Raw genomic sequence first — 11,897 nt, 5'->3', positions numbered from 1 at the left:
TTAGTGAACACATGAGAACATTATCCACTTTGCCTGGTTTTCAAAAGAATTCATAAGATACTGGTTACAGGTTAAGCACTACTGTAGACTACAAACTCACTAAACATTACTCTTCTCCACATTTAATACTTGGCCTTTAAATAATTTTCATGCTAGAGCATAAAGACAGAAATCTACTTCTATTACCAGTGCACACTAACTATCAAAATTATGACAAAGAGCAAGGTGCTAACATGTCTACTGGTATTTGGTAAGTGAAAAGTTGTAGCACATTAACATGTTTCCTGACACAGGTGGTTGAGGAGCCAGGAAAGGTGCTCTGCTAGACCTGATACATAAAAACATAGAAATCAGGGGTGTGAAAATCGGGGACAGTTTTGGCTGCAGTGACCATGAGATGGTAGATTTCACGATTCTAAGAGGAGGGAGCAGGGCAAAAAGCAGGACCACAAGCCTGAATATCAAAAAAGAGCAGACCCAAATCTCCTCATGGATCTGCTTGGAAGAATCCCATGGGATAAAGCCCTAGAGAGAAGTGGGGTCCAGAAGAGTTGGTTGATATTCAGAGACCACCTCCTCCAAGCTCAAGAAAGGTCCATCTCGACAAAGAGGAAATCAAGCAAAGGTGGCAGGAGACCTGCATGGATAAGCAAAGAGCTCCTAACTCAACTCAGACACAAAAAGGAAGAACAAGAGGTGTAAGCAGAGGCAGGCGGTCCTGGAGGAGTCCAGAGATGCTGTCTGATTGTGCAGGGATGGGGTTACAAAAGGCAAGGCCCATCTGGAGTTGAATCTGGCAAGGGATGTGAAAGGCAACTCTACAAGCACATAAACAGCAAAAGGAAGACTAGGAAACATTTCCTTTTTAGTTCTTTCTAAAAAGTAGTACAAAAGCCTGCTGATTCTCTCTGCATGTTTACACCACGTACAGTGGCAGCAACCCCTCCTGGTCACTGCAGTACAGCAATGGCACCAAACACCTCTGGTAACAGGAGCCATTTGGTTACAAGAGAAATAGGGCTCAGGCAAAGAGAAGTGGTCACAGTACAGCCCACAGCTGCCAGCTGCGCCGCCTGAAGACAGACCCACTGACTTAAAAATTGGGTGATTCTAGTTATTTAGGCTATCCTACAGCAAGTGCATTACTGCAAATGACTAATTATTTATTGGTTTATTAGTGCAGATATTCAGGATTACACAGCAAAAGAAACCATGAACAGGAAAATTAACTCCGAACTGAAACAGAAACATTTTGCTTAGGTTATGCCTGACTTTCTTCAACAGAATGAAATAAGGACAAGTGGAACACTATTCAACCAGACAAGCAGATACACAGTTCATGCTTCACTGTACAAACTTTTCGTGGAATGCTTTCCTACTCAGATTTCATGTTTGTCATTTTGCATTTGAAATGTGTGGATGATGTGTGATTGTTCTGGATAAAGCTGTATTTGAAAAGTAAAACTATACTGACTGACCTTGATATCAACAATATACTTCAGAATTTGGGAAAATATAGTGTACAACCTGGAGACAGAGCCTGGAAATCGGAGGAAAAAAATCAGCAGTTCGCACTTTTTAATCTCCTTGCATAAAGTAACAAAGATACTGCCAAGACTGATAACCAATTACACATCCCAAGTAATTTCCAAGATGCAGGTAAGAGTTCTAAGGCACTGGCCATGCTCCGGGAAGATGAGGGAAGGTGGTACTCCTGTAAGATCTTTCAGACCAAATCTGGATGAAGTTCCTGTGGCTCCAGGACTGGAGGAATTTGCACTGTACCAGCCCTTTTCTCTCTGGACTTCACTTCCCTGCCAAGATGTGGCAGCAGTTCCCACACTGTCCAAGTTCTAGGAGATCTGTTTGCTTAGTCATTTTAAATGGAAATCTGGGACAAGAGTTGGCAGTTCTCATGGGAAGCATTTTCTTTTTTTAAAAAAAAATGATAATAGTCTTTTTTATTTTTCCAAGCCAAGTTTTACTGAAAAGTGCTTTGAAATCTCACAGCTTTTTATCACAACAATTACTTTATCCCCCCTTTTCCCTTAGGTGGCACAAAAGTAATTTTTCTTTCTTTCTTCTTCCAACTTAAAATTTCCTAACGTTATTTAGCATTGATGGGTTCATTGGGGCAGGGGGGAGGAGGAAAAAAAAGGAAATTTAAAGACCATGTATCATCTACATTTCTGCATGAAGAAATAAAGTAGTAGAAAAAAGGAAAACATGAAAAAAAAAAAGAAGAGTCTCATATTGAGTCACGCAAAATGAAAACAAAGCCTTAAACAGTATAAGATTTCTTTCTGACTTTTTCCACTCCATTTTTTTAATCAATCTATGTAATCTAGTTTGACTTGAAATGCCTTAAGGGGCATCAGAGATTCACACAGGCTTCTCACAACAAGATTACAAGGAATGTTCATACAGTCTCAACAGTGTCTGGATGCTGCTCTCAAGGTCCAGTTTGTTGAACGGAACACACACACATTCTCCAAATACTGCAAAAAGATACTAATTTTTGATAGTTCTCTTGGTAAACTTTGTGAAGTAAATTTAAGCTGTATAGGAGTCTGAATTATATCCTTTGAATTCCATTTGCCTACAATTTTGCTATCATCATTTTGACTCAGATTTCATTAATATCACTTCCAATAACTCCCAGATCTCTGAAGAAATAGCAAGATCTGTGTTCATATTTCCATAAGGTCCACAAGAAATACAACCAAGACTTCTATGGTGAAAAGGAAGAATACATTTACCCTGATGAGTTCCTGCAACTGCATCATAAATTGCCTGATTGGGATACTAAAATTCACCCTGTATATGATAATCCAGACATTCAGCAGGTGAGACTACTCACTGATCAGTGCTAAATAATCAGGTGCAATTAAGGATTTTGCCCATATGACTTGTGTTAAAGACACAAAGTATATTTAAATGCCAGCCAAAATAATTCTGGTTTACATTCCCTCCTTTGATCCACAAAAAGGCTGACTTCAAGAAGTCTTCTGACTTTTATAGGCTGTATTTTAGCTCTAACACTTCTGCTGTAATTTCCCCAATGAAAAAACTTTTCTGAACATACTGGGAAATAATTTGGACTGGTATCAATACTGCTGGATTTTTTAGCTCTATCTGTATCTATAGCACGGATATAGCACGGACACTCATCTGGCCTTGGACCAAATTTGTGAAGTGTTCTCTCAAACTAATTAGGAAACAATTGTTCTTAATGTATATGAACTGCTGACAGTCAGCTGAGTTCCCTGGTATGTCTTTATTTCAAATCTCTGCAATTTTTTAGGTATGGTGATAAGTGGCTATGTACAGTACAAAAGATTTCACTTTTACTATCACAAAAACTTGTTCTTCCAAATAATATCTTGTGCTGTGCATCATTGAATCTGCGGCCACTGTGTCTTACAGCAAGGATGAATCTGGCAAGGCCAAAGCAGTGCATTCATCAGGTCCCAAAAGCTCACTAATTACTAGTCCCTTTCCATCCCTCTTCCTTCCCACTTCTCCCCTATGAAACCCAGAGTTTTCTGAAGTCACATTATTCCTGTTCCAGCAACATGCAATGAGGCAAATACGGCTGATGGAACTTTCCCCTAAAGATCAACAAACTGTTGACAAAGACACAAAAAGCACTGAGGGTGTATCTGACAAAGCAGGAGAGGCCAAAAATGCAAGGATAAAGAATGCCAAAGAATGCTGAGGAAAGCAGCTGTGTATCAAGGGTGTGAGAGAAAGCAGCTTGCCATAAAATCCTGAAATATTTCCTTTTGGAGGCAAATGCCATATATTACCTTTTAATTTACATACTTTGTATTTCATATTTTTAATTTTGTTGGGTTTGCTGATTTAAATATAAGCACACATAATAGTATCTTTGTGTCTTTTGCTTCTAAGAGAACAGAAAACACCAGGTCCAGCAATGCTTTGTGCATGCAAGAGCTGCTGAATAGCTACACTGCTTCTTCTCTCCATGCTTCTGCTCTCCCACGCTAGAACCCTCCAGTGTGTCATCTATTTTCTGTGCACGGTGTATGAAGCACTTACCTTTCCCACATGTAGTAGTGCACTCGGTTTTTCCAATCTGTTTCCAGTTGTGTTCTCGGTTTTGTCTTGGTGGTTGCACAGCAGGCACCTGGTTTTCTGGCTGATGAGAAGGAAATCTTCCTGGCTGAATAACTGGAAAAGTTCCAGCTGACTGTCCAGTGAGAGTGTCTGCCTCCCTATGCAAATCCTCATCTTCATGATTTGTACCTTCTGGCATTCCTAACTGACCATTCAAGGGCTCCCCTGATGATGGACAACAACAATAAAAGTAAAATAATGAGCCTCACTTGCAAATATCAGTCTCATGTTTTCACCTGCTAATAATCACAACTGGCACATCATTACACTTGAAAAGTAGCTTTAATCTGCTATGCAGATACCTCCAAATAGTGTCCTGCAAAGACTGTGTTGTTTTAAACTAAGATAACCAAGTCTCAGCCAGAAAATACATTAAAAACTGAAATATCTCCAAACAGATGGTAGAGTTAATGCACCCACTGTCACAATTTCCCAAAGTTTTGGGGTTTTTTTTTTGTACCATGCTCTGTATTCTGTGCTTCCCCATGTCACGGCACAGCTGCTCCTCATTATGAGCAGACTGCAAACACACATAGAAATTTGCCAAAGGAAGTCATGAACATTAAAAGTAGGGCCAAACTCGCTTGCAAATTTTCTACTGTCCTTCAGAACGTCATACCGGTACATACGTACATACCTACAGAACATACCTACAGCTCAGGAGCACGAGCTGTCCAGATTCTAGCTTGGAAAGGCAACAGTTTTGTGTTTGAACCCCTCCAGTTGGGAGAGGGAAGAGAAACTGCAAAGGGTTGTTTTAAATTACCTCAAACTCTGAAGAGAAAAATCATGTTCTATTTAATTTCTGAGACATGGTTACAACACTCCAGCTTGTGCAAAGCCATGGTTAACGTTTTGACAACTGAAAGTAGAAATATGTGACCAGATTCCCTGCTACAGTAGAAATAATCCCTGCCATTATTAATTCACTGAGGTTATTAAATTTGTGCAGACTTCTCTTTCAACATGTAGGGTGAAACCCTGGGCCTCTCCCACACCAGTGGCAGCATTTTCACTGAATTTAGTGGTATTAATATCTCCATTACCTTATAGGGTAACAAAATGTGTTTGATAATAGGAAATAGCGGCATTTTACCTGGCCTCCTGTGAGCAAGCAACTGAGGACTAATGACATTGTCTCCTGGAATGATATACTCATAATGTATACCTGGGTTAGGCTGCTGATGTATCATCTAAAAAGAAAAACAGCCATATATTCAGTTCTTCCACTTGTTATATTACTAATACTTAAAACATGTACTTGAACTAATTAACTACATAACATTATTTATCATCAGTCAGGACAGAAACAATGGTTAATGTCTCCAAAAACTGGGGAAAAAAAAAAAAAAAAAAGGTGCTTGTTTCTGGAAAAAATAAGAAAATGCAGGTTACTACGTTTGCAAACTTGGCTAGCTTGTGATGGCTGAGAAACTATTTCTCTAAATCTTCTTCAAAAAACTTGTAAGCGACACGCTTGGGGCTGAGGTGCGGCTGCGGGCTGCAGCAGGGATGGCCTCGCCTCTCGGCAGCATGGGCAGCAGAGGCTCACACCCAGCCCCAGCACCAGGGACGGGCCCAAGGTCACCAAAACATTCTCAGACAGAAGGAACTTGACAGATGCCTGTGGAAACATATGCAAGGAAGAAACAAAGCAGAGAAAAATAAATAGATCCCTGTCTACAAATCTAGCCAACTGCCTTTTTTAAGGTTTATCAGTTGTACTCTTGAACATAGCACATGCAGACAGCACATATGGGTTATTCTGGGTGTAGTCCCACAAACCAAACTGTTCCTTTTATCATCGTGCAGCTACCTCTGCACCGCTCAGTGGAGACTTGACAATCCACTAGCTAAGATGCCCAACGAACGTTATGCCGCTCTCAACATAAGCATTGCTCAGTGAAGATCAAGCGAACAGATTAAAGGCCCCCATACTTGTGCTGAAGAGCGCCCGTGCAACCCTCCTGCATCCTTCCACATTAATTTTCAACTGAACGGAGATGTAATGTAAGTGCAGACACTCCCACTGCTTTACAGCTAGCCACAACAACTCTATCAAAGTGTTCTTCATCAAACACAGGCAGGAACCATCAGGTGTTTTCGTTTAAATGTGAAAATGAAGCCAAGTGGTTTCAGAACACTGCTGCAGAAGCCTATGTGAGCTGACAAGAGTGTGCCTCTGGAAGTCAGCATCACTTGTGTGCTTAAGCAGTTGGGCATCATAAGATCTGAGCAAGGTATGGCTTAATGAAAGCTTTTAAAAACTGTTAGCAGCACACTCCATACCCAACTGGCTTGTATTATACATTGCTGCTGCTGAGAGCCTGAGCATACTCCCACCAGAAATGCAAGGGTGCCATCAGCTGCTAATTTCACTAGTTTAGCTTAGATTACTTCAGTACTGCTCCTACTGACCCGGTGGCTTTAAAGGTCCTGAACTCTTTGTGGGGATTGGTTTGATAGAAGCCTCAGATTACACTCAAACTTAGAGCACCTTTTTTAAAAAACATAACCAAACAAACACTAGAGCTTGCACTAGCTCTTTGCTTTTGACAAACCGTGGCCTGAAAAGAAAAAAGTCATGTTACACCAACGGCTTTATGACCCAGCAGAGCACACTTATGCTTCAAAATTTCACTAAATTCACCACACCAATCAACACCAACTAGGGGTTCAGACCTTTGTTTTTCTTTGTGTCAAAATCACTTTTTCCTTGCCAAATATAATAGCTGTTCCTCTAAACTCTGTCCCTCAGAGATCATTCGCTTTTCTGAACCATCTAATAATGCATTGCCTGTAGTATTTTTTTGTAAGGGTTGGTCCTTCCCACATCACTTTGTTATCCAAAAAATACACCCTCTTTGTGTTTGGTCCTGAGAGAACTGAGCACTGTGAAGCTCACTTCGGTGGAAGAGTAGAGTAACCCCCACCTTCCCGAACCAGGACCCTGTTCTTAAGATTCCAGGTTCCAGGAACAGCTTTCCAATGGTTCCCATGGTTTTTCCACCACACTTCTCAGAACAACTGACAGCCACATGTTACGAAGAGCTTAACTGATGAAGTCCCTATGAATATACTGCCACAACTTTCCTGCAGGAAAATACCTGGAATTATACAAATTTTTGCTTTGAGTTAGTGGACCTAAGTCTTTGTAGCAATGCATACTTAGCACCTGGAGAAAACTTGCATCTCTTTTTATCTTGCTAATTATAACCTGCTGTAACTTAGACACCTTTTTAATCTACATTTTAGAGTGGAAGAAGAAGACAGCATGATCACAGTCAAAATGAACAGAAAGCCATTTGTAGTTCCCATCTGCAAGTCTCTTCATTTTTCTACACAGAGCATAAAGATCATGACTATGGATGAAGAACATTACATGATTCAGGAACTGCAAGACGAAGTGAAAAAAAGACATCTGTATCTGTGCGGTTACAAATTTCAAACCTGTTAGAGAGGCTGTGTCATACTGATGATTGATTTTCTTTCATCTAGCACTATCCATTTTTACCTTCTCACACTATATTGGAAACGACACTAAAATATCAGCTTATGAGGAATTATAGTATTCCTCATATCTATAAGAACCATCTCAGATAAGAGTCCAGCCAAATTAGATGTAGCAATCCATAGTAGCAGCTACAAAGCAAAACTGATAAAGCCATGCCCATCACGCCAGTTTCATATATTCATAGCAAAAGTAAAAAAAAAAAAAAGAGAAGAGACTAAAGAGACTAAGCCTAAACTAAAATATTAAAATATGATAAACTTAAGCTTAAGGATTTATATGGTATGACTTTGGAAATAACTGTTTAATCCATTTCCTGATCATTTTCTCTCCAGGTCATTACGTACTAGGCATTAATCAGCTGACAATAAAAATGTAAGACCAAACCTCAGCTCACAGCATCCTGCAACTACACAAAAATAGGTATATTTTAAAAACATGGAGTCTGCATAGGGGGCACCTAGGAGCCCCACCATTTAATCATCCAGGCTTTTGCCAGTCTAAAACTGCAATCAATCAGAAATTATCCAAAAAATAGTAATGTTAGCTTAATTATTACACTGTTTTATTAAGATAGCATTTAGCTGATGGGCAATAACTTTGCCAACATCTAACTTCTCCCAGCTAAGTAATCAGTTACTATTTGTTTTTCTATGAAACAACCCAGCACACTCAGTTTTCCACCCCATATTGCACTTAAGGGCAAAAAAGCTGTAGCTGGATGAAACAACCATATCATCAGTCACTCTAGTTTTTTTTCAGTGAATGGATTTTACCATGTGGAAGTGTATAATCTCAGAACATGCTATTTATCTTTGAGTAAGTTGTAATCAATTCCAGTTATATTTTTTATTTCAACATGATGCACTAAAAAGCTGTCTCATCTGAAGTAAACAGCTTTTTCAATATGTTTCCCCCCTCAGCTGCAATTTGTTGTCCCTCTTCCTTTCTCAAATGGCTATTATCTGTGGTCTCCTAGCACAGCTTCATATTAAATCTGTGCTGCTTCAAATCCCATGTTCTATAGCTTTTTGGACTTACGTTTCTTTTAAAGACAACTGAGATGGTATCACTCTGTGAGATGCCTTGTCTGATTTAGGTATTTGCTTTAGTTCACTATAAAATTAAACTGTGCCAAATCTGCTTTAGTAGGAAAGTATTCAGAGAAAATCCACTTCACAAAAAAAAGACCCCAGACATTTGTATGCTTTATCTCTATTTTACTGAAAAAGTAAAATTGGTTTTACTGGTTCAGTAAAGCCTGACAGATAAAGGCTTCGTTGTTATGTGATCTGCAGCAAGACAGGAGCAACAGCAAGCAATAGTAAAATATAAAAAGTTTCAAAACTGACCAAGTATTGGTACTCAATGCAATTTTAGTGTTGCGTGTTAACAATGAGCTGAACCATTTTCTTCCATCAGGAAGGTGAATACAAACACAAGAAACTTACATAGACATCAAGGACTTCATTTGTTGGACCATCAGCCAAAAACGACTCTCCTGCAGTGCTGGAGATCTCATTTGGGCGTTTATAAGTGAACATTGTCCCACCACCTTCGTATCTCCCAGGTCGATCAATTGCCCAGTTTCCATTGATGATGGACCGCCCTGATCGACTCCGCAGTGCTGTAGAGGATGGGGACAGAAACACAAGGACTTTGATCAGAGGAAATCACCTTCCCACACTGGTGCATTACACTGTTAGGTGATCTCTGATGCCAGGGGATGAAGCTGTGCAGCTGTTGAAAAGAAGAGAGTTATATTAGTAGTTGTGCAAAACCCAAACGAGCTTAGAAAACTCTGTCTGAACACCTGGTGTGTTTACACTGCAAGAAAAGAAAGAAAAATAAAGATAGCTGGGAAACCTTTTGCAACAGTAGATTGTCATGTGACTCAGCCAGCCAGCGGCATACACTGAATACACATGGATGCTGAGGAAACAGTTCTCCTCACTTCTTCCCATTGAATTGACTATTTTGTGATTTAGACAACAAAACACAAAGGCAGAAAATCACTACACTTGGGGACACATGAATATCCTGGGTTGCCAAATATTCCAGTCATTCTTCATGAAGCCATTTGGCTACTCCCTCTGCTTTTCAGAACACCGGGGTTTTGCCAGAACATCTGCAGAGCCCTGATCTGCAGCACTCTTTGGAATGATGATCTCTCTGGAAATACCAGTAGGATCTCTTGCATAAGGAAAAGTGACTTTGCAAATCAGATACCAGCCAGGGAAGGATAAAATATGGACTCGCAATCCAGCTGTGCAGTGCACACCCTTTGTCATCACAGGCAAATCCCTGATTTTTACGTGTGTCTGCTCCTTCTTGTTCCTACTACCTTCATCTGTCTATGTGACTATAATTTTAAGTCCTTAAGGTCAAAAACTCCTGCCACATACATGTGCATAAGGCTTGACAGCTGAAACCACATCAGACATTGCTGAAGTACACAGGAGACACATGACCCTTTTTCTAAAGGCTCTACTCAAAGATTTTCAATTTTATTACAAAAGACTTTTAAATGCAAACTTTAAAACAGACAACAAAATCTACTAACACCCTTGACTGTATATTGCTTGGCAATTTACTTTTAATGCAAATTCAAGGTATGAGCTTTGAACTTAAAAAAAAAAAAAAAAAGTCAGGGTCGAGGACCCAGTTTTTCCAGAGATGACTGCTGCTTTGTCCTGTCACAACTGCGATACGCAGTTAAAAGGCTCTCGGCATTATACACAGCTATTCATGCTGCTGGGAAACGCCTACATACAGGGCCTAAATGATGGGAAAGTGAATTTATGCCATGAACACCAAAGTAATATACATTAGAGAGGAAACTTAAATTGTCCCTACATATTCCAGATAGCTGAATTAACTGGACTAATCAATAGAAGCAGTCTTGCTGCTTTTGCTGCGGGCCTATCAGTGAAGAACATCAGTTACTGTGTGCCGAGAAACAGTCACAAAACGTCAACGTAAAGGTGCATTATGTTAAGATTAAAAAAGACAGCAACAGAGAACCACGCTAGAAATATAATTGGTCTTTTATATAAATTAGTGGTTTTATGTGCAATATTACTGCCACATTTCAGAAACCATGTCAATCACTTCATGACTCGAGTAACCCCTTGTTGAAAGAAAACCTTCTGTATTGAGAAAATTCCAGTTACAGGTAAAGATGCAGACAAATACAGACATATGGATTAAAAGTCATTTATTCCAATTCACTTAAACCAAAAAAGTAAGGGAAAGTCATGGAAAAAAAAGGCTTGTAAATTCAAAAAATTCAAAAAATTTCATATGACGTGTGTGTATAAGCCTATCAGCTTCAATCTAACAAGAAGCTGTTGAGAGGCATATTTCAAGAAGGGATTGGACTGATAGCTGATTTTTTTTTTTAATTAATAAAAGTAAATAGCTGCAGAAGAACATCCTGATATTGAAGGTTTGAACTTCATAATATCCTATCTATATTAGGCTAAGACCTATAACTTGAGTTTTTTTACAATACCTTATGAAACACCTTACCGCTGGTCACTACAAAATCCAGGGAAGCGGACAGATCCCCATTTTGATCCACAGAGCAAGTTCTGTACCCCTGCTAGGAGACACAGCCGACACCCACCCTCAAAGACAGTCCAGCATGTAAGAACTCAGACCAGAACATCCTGGGTGAAGGGACAGTGACACTGCAAGTGCCTTTGCCTTGTTAAGTTGCAAGACTGAAAAGTTTTTCTCCCCTCTGAGATTGGTTGCTGCTGACTAACCAACTGTTTTTAATTTACTTAACATTGATGAAATTGTTTACAGAAGATGACTTTATTGTGGGTTTTGATGAATTTTGTAAACAGTGCTGAGATACCATCATGTACTTATGTCTCTTGTAAATCCTTACCAGTTTTATTTGTTAATGAAAAAGCAACAGTTCATTAAAGTGGGTGACTTTATCAGTCTTCAAGCATCAACTAACTAGAATTTTGAGTTATGTTTGTGATTTCAAGTCAGCTTGCATTAGTTTGCCTTACAATCCATGCAGAAACAGAGGTACGCAATATTAATATATTACCTAACCACTACTAATATATTTTGAATTGCAGTTGTATATGCTTTATTAATCATCCTTGCACTAAATGGATACAGTCACACCTGTAGAGAGGTTAGGGACTCAGCAACCTACGTTTTCAAAGGGGAGTAACAAATTATATGACAACACATGTGCATTATGTAAATTTAAAATATAAAT

The 11,897-nt window shown here is 39.4% G+C and overlaps 1 protein-coding gene across 1 annotated transcript in view; it reads right to left on the bottom strand.

Moving 5' to 3' along the window:
- Positions 1-11,897, bottom strand: part of THSD4 (thrombospondin type 1 domain containing 4) — a 320,033-nt gene that overhangs the window by 28,351 nt on the left and 279,785 nt on the right. Inside the window, exons 9-11 of the mRNA XM_056347267.1 lie at positions 9,103-9,278; positions 5,237-5,333; positions 4,063-4,305 (exon numbers count right to left, since the gene is read on the bottom strand). Of these exons, the coding sequence (XP_056203242.1) occupies positions 4,063-4,305; positions 5,237-5,333; positions 9,103-9,278 (516 nt within the window). The remainder of the gene's footprint in view (positions 1-4,062; positions 4,306-5,236; positions 5,334-9,102; positions 9,279-11,897) is intronic.

Source organism: Falco biarmicus, chromosome 7, assembly GCF_023638135.1.
Source record: "Falco biarmicus isolate bFalBia1 chromosome 7, bFalBia1.pri, whole genome shotgun sequence".
NCBI classification, from domain to species: Eukaryota; Metazoa; Chordata; class Aves; order Falconiformes; family Falconidae; genus Falco; species Falco biarmicus.
The sequence above is the reverse complement of the archived record's forward strand: the minus strand, read 5'-3'. Positions and strand labels throughout refer to the sequence as shown.